The 13,723-nt window shown below is 45.3% G+C and overlaps 1 protein-coding gene across 1 annotated transcript in view; it reads right to left on the reverse strand.

The window, feature by feature from the left end:
* The window catches only part of gfod1 (glucose-fructose oxidoreductase domain containing 1), a 22,041-nt gene extending 9,437 nt beyond the window's left edge, over window positions 1-12,604 (reverse strand). The window contains exon 1 of the mRNA XM_079754847.1: window positions 11,888-12,604. Coding sequence (XP_079610973.1) covers window positions 11,888-12,149 — 262 coding nt within the window. The 5' untranslated portion in view covers window positions 12,150-12,604. The remainder of the gene's footprint in view (window positions 1-11,887) is intronic.
* Window positions 12,605-13,723: the final 1,119 nt, after the last annotated feature.

Below are 13,723 nucleotides of genomic sequence, written 5' to 3' on the forward strand. Positions count from 1 at the left end.
TATACGGGCAGTAAGTGGCTGCCCATCACGGGTCAGGACCATGCTCGCTTAGCGATGATGCTGCTGCTTAGCGACCAGGTGGTGACAAAAAAAAAATAATAATATATATAATATTTTTGAAAGCTGAGTTAAGGATGTGTACTTGAACAGAGACTCATACTTTTTTTAATTACAATTTCTAGAGTGGCTGGGGTCCATTCTTTTCAAAGAGCATACTTGAGTGATTTTAATGATGTGTTCGTCATTCAAGAGTGCGTCAGCTCCCACCCCTTCAGCTAATGCCTTTGGAGTGGCCACAGTTTAGTGTTACTAATGTGTTATCACGCTGCCATTAGCCCCTGGACCAGACCTGCTGCCCGGCCGGCAGCGTGGTGGACTGCATACATAGTGAGAAATAAACACACGCTCAGCGTTGCTTAGTAAGGTCGTAGTCAAATCACTTTGCATGTTTGCTCATTATCACAACCAAATATAACCTGACTTCAACATACATGCTATGTACAGTAGTACAGTAGGTGGTACCTGGCCCTCTTTTGTAAAAAGAGGAAATATGGTTAGATTACAAGAGGCCGTATTTCATTCTTTATCTCTCACATATATAACATACTATGGAAAATCTTTTCATTTCCTACTACTGCATCTCGGTGGTATGTGGAAGGACTTCCAGTCTGACATTTAAGCATTTTCAGGAGTATACGAGAGGACTTTCAGGCATTTCTGAGAGCGTTTCACGTGTATACATGGAAGGTTAAGTATAAAATACGGCCTGTACGACCTTTAATACATAAACTGTCCAGTAGATTTTTTCAATGTTTGTGTTAAATTATCGGGTTAGCGTTCAGGGAGTACAAAGAAAAATCAATGGTACCTTCTGCTCCGCCTTTCCATGTAACCCAGCAATCCTCAGTGCTCCAATTACTGCTGAGCTAATTTACACAAACAAACACACACATGCATACACACACCCACACTAACTTTTCCTCTCCTTGCGGTTATGAGAAGCCATCTCCTAAGCTGGTGGCCAGATAGGACACTTCCTTTTCTACAGGAACTTCATTCCGATGATACAATACAAGTTTGAATACGAGATGTTGTATTACTATGAGCTTTGTTGTATAATTACAAGGGATGAGACATTGTAATACTACCGCAGGAAGTGGAACCTGACCAAATACTGACAGTTGGAGGGCAACCTTCCTTCCTTGGAACTGATGCATTACCATAAGCCAGTGTGGTGTGCCACCTCTAGTAAATCCCCTTTACAGAATGGACACAAAGGACCTCTTGAACGGGGCTCCACTAGCTGTTAACGTAACCCATTTGACTCTGTGTGCTTAGGTCAAAGCTCAATGGGACCAAAACCCACCAAGTCATACAGCTATTGGATTAGCACAGAAGCTCAGTGTGAGTAGTGTAGTCATGCTAGCCAACTCGTCTTTCTTTCCTCCCCTACTTGTGTGAAACAAACACAAAGTCCCCCAAAAGACACCCGACATGATCTAATCTCAACTCAGAGGGGAACTGTGTGAAGAGGAGTCAAGCATTTGGTGAGGGGATGGCCTTTGAGGGAGGGACGGAGACCTTTCAGGATATTCTCACAGTATTTACCGGGGCTATAAAGGGCATCTTTCAAGGGAGAGGAGAGAATGCAGGAGGGGACAGGAGGGCCCTTTGATGAATACTAATGTCTGTGGGGGCTACCGGCGTACAGACTAGTGACTGACCTACTTCCTCCTGAGACAAACACACACACATACAGCAAATGTATGGCTGTGACCGAAACATACATATCCGACAAACACACACCTTTATTCTTCCTGCTGCGGGCATGCACCAGCCACGTGCATACTCTGCAGAAAGCACACACGGGATTCTCACTTTACTGAAAGGTGGTGAAGGAGAGAGGGGCTGGCACAAGTATAAATATCTTTATTTCATCAAGTGTGTGTAACATTACCTTCTTTGCTTATCTGTGTGGTTTTGAAGACCAATATTTGCTTGAGGCAAGTGTGTCTTGTGTTGCCTTTCAAGTAAAAAACTTTGACATAGTGCTATTATGTATCATGTGAGAGAGTTCACACTGCAAACCAGAAACGCTGTGAGCATAACTAACTCGTAGTAGCATAGTGAGTTGCTGTTTAAAGCGGCTTTTAGCAAACCACCTCTACCATGACGATGACTGAATTTCATTTTCACAAACCGACATTTCCAACTGGATAAAAAGCTCCCGGCGGTTATGAATAAGTGTTAGCGGCCTACGAGGAACTCACCTCTGTCATTGCATGAGGGGTGGAGGGGGAAGAGCACACAAAACAAAACAGGGATGCTTGTGGGAGGAGGACCGGTTGCCATGGAGATGATGATGCATCCCCCAACCCCACCCCTTCACACCGGCGAGAGAGAGAGAGAGAGAGAGAGAGAGAGAGAGAGAGAGAAGAGAGAGAGAGAGAGAGAGAGAGAGAGAGTCTTACTGCTGACTAATTTGTCCTTATTTCGAGAGAGAGGTGGATAAGGGTCTAACTCTAAGCCACATAGTACCACTGGGATTTGCTAAGTGGCTTCGTCAGCCAACTAGCTAATTCGCATTGGGGTATCTATTACTCTTAGGGGGACTGGGTTATCTATTGCTCTAGGGGCATTGGGGTATCTATTGCCTACAACGCTTCCCATTATCCGTAATAAACACTGGAGGTAACAGCAGACAACAAAAAACTTAAACCAAAACATTGACTCAAAGAATGACTCCTTACACCACATGGGTGACAAACATGGGACTCACATCCACACTGAGGTCTTCCAACAACATGCGTCCAAGCTCTGAAACAAACACAGCAAGATGAATTCATATTCTCTGCTGACCTTCTGGCTTTCTAGCAGTAATTAGCCACCAACTGTGTGTTGTACCCACACCCGTTAGATGTGGGGTTAGCCAGGGGTTAGCAATTAGTGAGCTCCATTTTTTACTGCACATATGGACAACAAAGACTATATTGGTGCAATTTAGATAATGAATACATTTTCTTTGCTAATTGTCGTGTAAATGCACAATTTTAGCAATTTTTGGTCCGCGATCATTTAAGTCTTAGATGGGGGTGCTTGATTTCATATCATTATTCTATATGTACATGTACTATTATTCATATTTTGCCTTATGTAAAAACTTGAATAACCTGAGAAACCTGCTTTGATGGTTTTATTTTCCCTGTTTACATTCTATAGTTGACTCTGGGATCCCTTTTTAAAATACACATTTGAAGACACTTTAAATTGAGCAAAGCTCAAACTCTCAACTTGACTAACCTACTCCCTCTGCTCTGTTAACTAGTGAGTTTGTATGTTAGCCATAACTCAAGTGAGAAGTGAAATACATCCATTGGCATTGCTAGATCAGATGATATGAGAGTTTCATAGCCTTTTCGTATTTCTTCTTCTGCTTTACCAGATTGATTTACAGATAGCTGTGTGTGTGTGTGTGTGTGTGTGTGTGTGTGTGTGTGTGTGTGTGTGTGCGTGCAAGTGTATGTACTATGTGTACATATTCATAGCACACACGGCTGCAGGCAGAGCTCTCAACTCGTGATCAGTCCATAGTGCCGCAGCGTCTGGTCCTAAAATATCACCAGTACTATTGTAAATAGGCCAGTGGAAATGGGTTTATAGGACTTCTAATGACCAAACAGACCTAATAAACGGGCGGTTGAAAAAGCTGGCGACAGCCATGCTCATGTTTGTGTTTATTGCCTCTGCGATGACAAACCAAGGTTGTTAAAATACTATTTCCATGGAGCAGTAGCTGGCATAGGGTCAGACATCAATGGGCTCGCTGGCCCTTCCCCAGGACTTTACGATAAGGATTTATCGACAGAGTTGTCCCCTTTCTGTGTAACATCCGTTAGCTAGCTGTGCAAATAAACCATTGTCTGTACGTTATGCAAACCGTCCTCACTATGAGCTGCAGGCTTGTATCAAAGGTCTCTGTACTTTAATCACCCTTTATTCAGATAGTCAGGATGGAAAGCAGTCAATCATCAGCCGACGTCTCCTTCTTGGCCACTAGCAGTTCTAACATTTCTATTGCCTCATTTACAATCTTACTCATGATATTTAAGGACAAAGCGATGAGTGATTAGTGATTAAGGACGCTGAACAAAGCAACAGGACAAGTTTATCTTATCTCATATAATAAATGAATACGGCCAAAAATGTATTATTGCAATAGGCCATTATCTTTATTATCACAATACTGTCAAGACTATGTACTGTAGTGTTGAATTATTACCCAGCCATACTTGTTTCTCGTGTATTTACTTGCTTCTAATGTATTCTTCAGTCAATTGTTGTCTCTAACAACAGCGGACATCCAAGTCATCGGGGTTGGGTACCTTTCTGCCATTCACAAAACACAACACTGGTTTCATCAGCATAAGCCACAATTCATTCTTCCCCACGCGTCAGTGTTTTCAATGAGAGACACACAATCACCTCCTCTCCTGTATACAACTGAACACGGGGAGAGCACGAGCAGCGCCTGACTCCTGGATTCACGCTGGCGTTGACCTATCGGCCTGTGCCAGCTGGTCACCTGACCGGCCAGCTGCTGGTGTGATGACTGTATTTAATGAGTGACCACGGCTGCATCTGCTCCTGGCTAGCATCCCGCATGTAATTCCCCCTGGTGTTTATCTCAGCGCTGACGGCTAGCTGAGTGCCTAGCTGGGTTTGGCTGACTGAATTGCTGCAAGATATTTGTTAAATATTCTCTTGGAGTCTATTCCGAGAACTGATTCATGAACGCAATCTCTGCTGGGGTAAGGGCAATATATTGAAAGGGAAAAATTGAGTCTATTTACTAATAAAGTTGGATCTTCATTTAACATGAAACACACACACACACACACACACACACACACACACACACACACACACACACACACACACACACACACACACACACACACAGAGAAAAGAGAGTGCTGAACAGAAATATCATTTCCAGTTACAGTTGTAAATTTAAGGGCCGAGTCATTCTGCTCTGAACAGGAGAATGCTACACTCCAATTTAAGTAACATGAACAGACCGCACACACCCAGAAGCACGAGAAATTACACAGCTTCTGTATCTCATACCTCATACAGCAGCTACAGTCAGCTGCTGTATGAAGCCAAACTGACTTCAAACGCTACCATTTCTGACGGTGATACCCTGTATCTTCATGCTGGAGGGCACAGTGACGCAGTGTCTTTGATGTTTGTTCCTAAATATCGGGAATGCCATCAGAGAAGCCCTTAAGTGAGACACACAGTAAATGTTAATCCGCCCCACATCAGGTAGAATCAACTCATCTCATAGACCCTTGTTACTTGGCCATGACCACTTGTCATCACCATCATTTTAGCATCAAAACAACGTCGGCTAATATTAGTGAATCAAACACTAACCCTAATCTCACAACCTAATAGTTATTAAATCTTTGAAACCCCTGTGTCCTCACTGTAGCTACAGAAGGGTCCTATCTGCTTGCTGATCGATGCAGCAGCAGCCTCTGCACACAGCTGTGCTTGCATTCCCTCCATCCGCTCAGCCACCCATCCTCTCTTTGTGTCGACTCCCAGAGGGCTCATTACAGCACACGGACAGAGGCTTGTGTGTGTGAGGCTCCACAACACTGGCACACGCAGATAGGGAGAGAGAGACTAAGGCAGAGACCGAGAGAGAGAGAGAGAGAGAGAGAGAGAGAGAGAGAGAGAGAGAGAGAGAGAGAGAGAGAGAGAGAGAGAGAGAGAGAAGAGAGAGAGAGAGAGAGAGAGAGCGGGACATCTGGGCTGGTTTATTATGGACACACAGTGGCACTTAAATACAGGGCGGAGGACAAAGGAGGACCAAGCAGGGTGGGATCGAGTTTATGGGAGCCTACATGCAGCCGTATTCAGCGGGGAAATCTGTAACTCGAAGAGATACAATATGGACGAACATCCTTTCAGGTGTCAGAAACACAAAAACAAACCAAGCAAATGACGATGCACTGCATCGTTGACGTTGACATTGTTGTACACAACACAACAACTTTAGTACCCAAGACCCCAACAGACGCCACAGAAAGAAAACACAAGCATAAAATATGTTTTTGGGCTCACCAGACCTGTCTATTTCTGTGTTTGTGTTTAGAATGGATGTATAATGAGCATATCCATGCTGCAAATGTGTGTCCAAGGTTTTTTTTTAAGCTAAGGGCTAGATCACCCATACCTTTAGGCCTAGATCACATTAACAGACATCCCATCTCTCCCGGGATATCTGGGAGTCTCTCACAAGTGTTTAGGGCAACCTCTTTCAATCCGCTCCTATGTTAATCTAGAAGATGACCTCCCTGACACCTCCCTGACATAAATCACATGAGTGACATCCCTGAAACCAGTTTCTCTAGGCTGGCTGTGTATTATGATCTGACGAGGAAGTCAACAGATAAGCAAAGAAACGTAGCTTAAATCCAAAATCTTTTCCCCCATGGCACGCTTGCCTCAACACCAAAATGTGGTTTAACGTCAAAAATATTTCCCACACTGCATCTCAAGTTCAACCATGCAAAGTAGTTCTGCCTACCAGAGTAGCAGAGCGGGGGGGGGAGGGTTGTGGAAGGAAATGGCTACTTTTCAGAGCTTTGTGGAGGTGGACTCAATGAAACTCCTCGCTTCTCCATTCATTCAACACACAAAGACAATTTCATAGGACCTCTCGCTCTGGTTCTCTCTAACACAAACACCCCTTCATCCACACACAGCCATGCTAGCTGTTATTAGCATGTCAATGGACGTGAACGTGACCGTTAACTCACCGTGGGAAACTTGAAGTAAAAAACACAAGAGGACGTTTAGAAAGGGTCAGGCCGGTGAGTGTGAACGGCTCTCTTCCGCGTTGGCATAGCTGGCTGGAGTACTGTAGGGGTTGTTTGGCTGGCTTTTTTGATGCTATACGTGAGCAGGATGTGCACTAGTCTTGCTGCTGGCTGCACAACCACTAACCTGATAACTGATTGCTACTGCTGATAAATAGATGGAGTGAATGAACGTTTGGCTGGTGTGGCGCACGTAACTGCAAGTAAATTAAACAAAACACGCATCTAATCTTAATAATTTAATAAAGACACCTCTTACCTGTGTCTGCTTAAATATATATCTTTTTTTAATCACATCATTAATTCTGCGCATCTTCGCATATTTGCGGTCATTTCAAAAGGTTGACAAAAATGTGTTGGTTCCCGGGTAAAAAGAGGAAGGTGTGGCCGTGAGTCCACATCAGTCTGTCTTCTGGTGTATGCAACACACAAATACAGTCACTCAAAGATATACACAAGCACGCACTCAGCAATCTCAGACACTCTCCTCCTGGTTGCACTCCGCCACTAGGTATTGAGATGCAGCTGACCCTTGGGCTCTTGTGATCTCCAAGCCCTCCGGTGGCTTCCATGCCCCCCATCATCACAACATGGTCACAGACTGAACCTCGACCGGTGAAAGGCGGTCGAAAAACTGTCTGCCCACTGGGATCTGTAGAGGTGGATCTGTGGACTGTAAACGGTACGCCCACTCTCATGTGTCCCTCGCTGTGCAAAACAGATGTTTTTTAACGTCAAGTTAATGAAATTATCTTAATATATTTAAAAAAAAGTTAAGAGCTGGCTATTGTAGGGGTAAAAAAGCAAATTAAAATAAATAAAAGGAAGTGAATATTCTGGGAATACTTTATATTTCGGAGATGTGAAAACCTTAAGTGGTTCACCACAAGGTGAAGTGAGATCAGGATCTATACATCAACACATGTGAGCGTCTTCTCTGTATCTCTGGGTACATTGCTTTCACTGGTGTAGCTCAAAAACAATGATGACTTATTATAGGTAAAGGTTAATTCAGCCATTCATTACTCTCATGTAACACCTATTTATTAACACAAACATAAATACGCCATGCTCTCATTTCATGCGTGTGGCTTTGATGCAAACCCCCAACCCTGGACATTATCACATAGTTTCAAAAAACAATAGAATACAACATGAATGCCTTAGAGGGCTGACTCTGTGTGATTGAGTGAAGGAGAGCCAGAGAAAGAGAGAGAGACAGAGAAAAAGACAGACAGAGAGACAAACAGAAGCAGCTAGAAACAAACAGACAGACAGAAGCAGCTAGAAACAGACTGACAGAGACAGACAAAGACAGACAAAGACAGACAAAGACAGAGAGACAGAGAGAGAGGCCTGCCGACACTGGAGACGGTAGTTCTCACACCGCAGTTTCCAAGAGGAACTGTCTTCTGACATCATACGCTTCTGGAATTCCATTCCAGCATCGGGAACAAGAGGGGGGGAGGGGGGCTATTGTCTGCCGTGGCTGAGCGAGACGGACTGGTTTGGAAGCTGGGTTTTCTCTGCAGGAGGCACCCGCTTACTCCAGTTAAACCTGTATGACTTCTGGGTGTGTGACGTAGTCTCTCCCTCTCCTGCCCAGCTGGTCGAAGACATGGCCATGTGACCTTACTTAACCAGTACCACCCCCCCACCCCACCACCACCACCACCACCACCACCACCACCACACACACCTACTGTTAGGAGCACACCGTTTTGCTAGCCACAATCACCTTATTGGAGTAATTGACCAGCAGGTTAGCCCTGCAGTATTGACCTTGCTCGGTCAGTTTGTGATTAACTTGACAAAGTCGACAAAGAAACCAGCACCAGAATATTGGGACCATAGAGGACATGGCTGGGCTAAACCCAAACAGCAACAACTCTAATACAAGCTTAGTTGTAGAACTTGCTTCGCTGCTAAGTCCACATTCCTCTGGCGAGCGTGATTGGTCTTATCAAAGAGGTCCCATGAGGTAAACAAAGAGTGTGCGATATCTTCACCTCGCATGCCGTAGTGAAGAGGAAGTCGTTTTCGGCTCTGGTCTCCAGTCACACCTTCTCTCATACCACTACGGAGACACAGCCACAGTCCCAGTCAAGGAGGGCCATCCCTGCCCTGAAACCTGGACACCATGGGGTGGTTTTATCTAACCTGGGCCATTCAGGGTGATGAGGCAAGCGAAAGGGAATGTTTTACCCATTACTAGGTTATAAACGTTCAAAAGGCTTGTGTATCACAACGTAACATCGCTGCAACATTTTTGGAGCATAGGAGCATTGGAGTGCTGGTTATTATCATGGTAGTAAGGTTTCTTTGGTCTAGTAGTTATTATTAGTGTAATGATTTCTGATCACCGGAAATGTCTTGTGTTTGAAACTGCCACAATGTTTCTCTTGCCTGAAATGCCCAAACCAAAAGTCTTCATTTACACACAGCCTAGTCGCCCAAAGGCGCAGTGGCTTATAGCAAAAACCAATGAAACCATGTCTCATGTCCCCTGCTGTTTGACATAACCTTCTCCTGCTATTTGCCACCTGTACCAGTCCCAAGTCCTGAGCCAGACTCTCAATCCCTCAAAGATTCACCCCCGCCATGTCAGTTTGATTAAATTAGATGGCTCCCCTCCTCCACAGAAAATGAACTGAAAAACGAATTGCCCTCAGGGAAGGGAGAGACTCTGGGTGGGAAGTACCAGTTTAAACAATGAGGCGCTCAGGAAACCAGGCCAGGAGGAAAAGCAGAAAGAATGGCAGAGGAGCTGCAGCAGCACACAGGTTAGCAGGAGACTCCAATCGCACTTCCCGCTATTCGCCCCTGGTGCTGCGGTCCTAGATCCTGGTGCTGCAGCCCTGGACCCTGGTGCTGCGGTCCTAGATCCTGGTGCTGCAGCCCTGGACCCTGGTGCTGCGGTCCTAGATCCTGGTGCTGCAGCCCTGGACCCTGGTGCTGCGGTCCTAGATCCTGGTGCTGCAGCCCTGGACCCTGGTGCTGCGGTCCTAGATCCTGGTGCTGACTTCCAAAGCCAAACACCTGTGCTGCATTTGCAGCAAGTTGCAGTCCTGTCGATCTCCATTGGTAAAACATGGCGTCAACTCTACCAGGGTCACATGTTTGACTCCCCATTCTAAGAAATGCATGCGCTAACGGTGCACTATATTGTAAAAGACTTTGGATGAAAGCGTCTACCATACCAACGACTTGATGTCTGCAACTCAAGGCCAGACTGAATAGATGGTGGGTGATTTCTCATATCGTCAGCGATTCACCTGAGAAAGAAGTAGCGTTGAGAGGTGCTTGCATAAGGCAAACACCTTATGTGTACATGCTTGTGTGCCTGCCGTCCACACATCTACAAATGTACTCTGATTACTGTCGTATACACAGGGCAAAAACAAACACTTGCAGCCATGGCTTAAGGCCCAGTGTGGCGGTTACATAATAGCATTGACACTCCGGTGTTTACCAAAGCCAACGTGCCCATGGGCTAACTATGGAGCAGACCTGGAAAGGGAAGATACATCTTTGCTCATTTCATTATTGTTCTTTTTAGAAGTCAACACCAAGACCATGTCGACATTTCACTTCTATGCATCCGCTCCAGCCGCTGACATTCACATCACATGAGGTCGATATTATGTGACCATATCCACAAGGATACCTAGTAGATTCAAACGGCATGACAGCAACCAGAGATTATGTTAAAAAGAGTATCTACAGTAATGTTGATACTGGTGGTCTTCAAGGGACAGTCCAGTTGGACCCGGTTGGTTGTAGACAGGGGTTTATTTAAATGTAAAGTCACAATCTTTTTGGTTTAAGATCCTGTCCGAATTAAGCCAGCTTTAAAGCCCATCCTAAAAAGGTCTCCATTTTCAGAGATCAAAAAGAGATTAAAGAGGCTCGATAAAAGATAAAGTGTTGACGATGATGACACAACAATAACGGCGTTGTTTTATTCTTGAAATCTTGTCACCCGAGCCCCTTATGCTGCTGCACGTACATGCCTAAACATAGGCTATGTTTAGAAGGGACTAGATACCAGACACATTATAAACACAACAAAGTCTGCTTGAACAGCATGCTGTCATCAACAAACAGTCTGTCTTCTTGGCTGCCACATAGTGCCCCTCCTCCGCAGCAGTCCAGTCAGGGCACGTTATGTGGATCTCAAATCGTCTTCACCATTAGTGGCCAGTGGCTTTATGGGTACATAATGCCTCACAATTTGTTTGGTTGCCTACGTCTTTCAAGACTCAAAATCAGCCGGGGAATGGTGTCTTAACACTGTGACAGTCAGCCCATCTCATTAACACTCACTCCAGCCGCTTCTCACTTTCTTCCTCCTCTCTGTCTTCCCATTCAAACACACACACACACACACACACACACACACACACACACACACACACACACACATATAAACACAGCTAATGATATGTGACCTTTCGACACCCATTCCCCTTCCTTCCCTAGAAATGACTAAGACAAAAGGAACTATCATTATTGGGTTGTATGAATTGCCTCATTAAGACACTGTAGTATGCTAGTAATAATCTATAATGTACATCATTGCTTGACTATATCTGTCTTTCTTACAGAACTGTTGCACAGTTCCCAATAGGGCTCACTTAAATAGATCTTTTACTCCAGATAGTAGAAGGTCTAAATCTTGGTCTCTTCTTTCACATTAAGGTCAATAACAGAATCATACTGAATTGTTGTCTATAGGCTACTGTATTCAACATATCTGCAAGTCCTCAACAATAGGAACTTGACAGTGAGAAATGGAAATTGAAAACACACACACACACACACGCACACACGCACACACGCACACGCACGCACCTGTCCAATGCAACATGCATTTACCTGCTTCAATGTTTGAGCCAACATCCTGGTAAAAGTTTTCCGGATGATGGTCTCAAAGCATCCTGGCAGCTGTACCTCAAACAACAGTTGCACCATCGCGACGGTAGGAGACTCACCTAGCGTTTTGACAGCGATCTGCCGCGTCAATGGCGGAGGGAGATTGATGCATACTAAATCCACATCCTGATGCAGCAGCACATCATCGATTCGGTTCGTGTAGAAGGGAACGTTCATTTCCTTAGCCAGCTCCTCCGCCTCCTCCTGAGTGCGGCCCCATAGTGCCTTGACGGCGAAGCCCTCGTTTTTCAGCAGGGGGATGATCACTCTCGCGGTCAAGCTGGTGCCGAACACGCCGACTCCGGGAAGCATGTTGGGCATTTATGGATGTTCTTGTACCTGGTCACGGATCACGGCGAAGCCCGTCCTGCTCCGTGAAACCACACAGGGGGGAACCGTCGAGACCGGAAAGGAGGGACGGCGGCGGGACAGTCAGGTTGGCCATCCACCTGCGCTCATTCACCCACTGTGGTGCCTTCTGCCCTCGGCTCGGCTCGGTCATGTAGCAGCCCTGCTGTCCGAACACAACCTGCTATTCTCCCCGGTGGGAAAATAACCCGGACTAAATAAGGCAAATAGAAAAAGACAACCGATCTTTGTCTTTCCGTACAAATACAGAAGCTGCAACGCAACCTTCCCCTTCTGAAATCATCCGCGTCTGGTAGTGACCCGATCACACTTGGTCATTGCGCTATATGAAGGGCATTTCTTCATCGAGGCTGTGTCTTTGTTACGCCCACTTTGAGAATTAAGCACACAGTCATTCAAATAAATAGCATAGGCGTTTCTTTTAGATGACGAGGCGCACATTCCGGAGGATTGGCGAAGGAGCGTCGCCGCTGCATGCGCAAGTATTGGTGTTGCAACCACCGCGTTCTGCAGCGGAGACGTCAGCCCGCTCTGCACGCCACGCACCCTGCGAAATTGACCTGCCCCACTCGGCCTCTGATTGGCTCAGCCCGATGTGTGCGGTTAGGGTTTTGGCAACACATGTACTTGGTTAGGTTAAGGCAACACAACTAGTGATGGGAATGTCGGCTCTTTTTATGGAGCCGGATCATTTGGATCAGCTCACCAAAAAGAGCAGGCTTGTTTGGCTCCCAAACGGCTCTTCATATTACCACTTATACCTTTTATAATTCAGCCAAATGTAGGCCGTTTTGACTTATGCTTCGTATGTGTAGGCCTATATATCACCTAAATTATTCAATACATCCTATTATTATTCTAAAGTAAAAATTACATTTTCTAATATCAATAAATTGCTGTAGCTGATTGTTTTCAATGCATATTAGCGCAACATGCATCCACGCCACTCGCTGCTTGCTTAAGGGTATGATCCTTGTCTATCCTCACTTTATTGGTTGCATGCATGCAGTGACAGTCAGTCACTGCACGGAGCACCCGTAGCGCGAAGATCTTCATATCATTCTGCCTAGGCAAACTTTATATATATATATATATATATATATATATATTTTATTTCAGATTTATAACCCCGGATGACCATGGATTATGTACCGGCAGCAGTCTGGAATGTCTGCTCTCTGTAACGGTCACACTCCAATTATGAGATGCTCCTGGAGACTTGTTTGTATCTGCACGGTGCATGTGACCCGTAAGCCTACTGCTGCTCGGCATTTCATGGGCAGCTGTCGGATGGTCCAGTTAGAAGGATTCGGATTCCATACTCCTAACCATGACTCACGCGTCCCGTTATTTTAATCACAGCGCGTATAAAACACAAATGGCTCCCCCTAGTGGTCAACTATAAGTGGCGGTGGGCCTGCATGTTCACGGTTCAATTGTGAGATTGGAATGTTCATCAGCCCCTCCCAAATTCCGTTGTTAAAGGCTAATAATATACTGTTCTAATGCCAAAATTGTACAGCTAT

The sequence above is a fragment of the Pollachius pollachius genome (assembly GCF_949987615.1).
Source record: "Pollachius pollachius genome assembly, chromosome: 17".
Classification (NCBI taxonomy): Eukaryota; Metazoa; Chordata; class Actinopteri; order Gadiformes; family Gadidae; genus Pollachius; species Pollachius pollachius.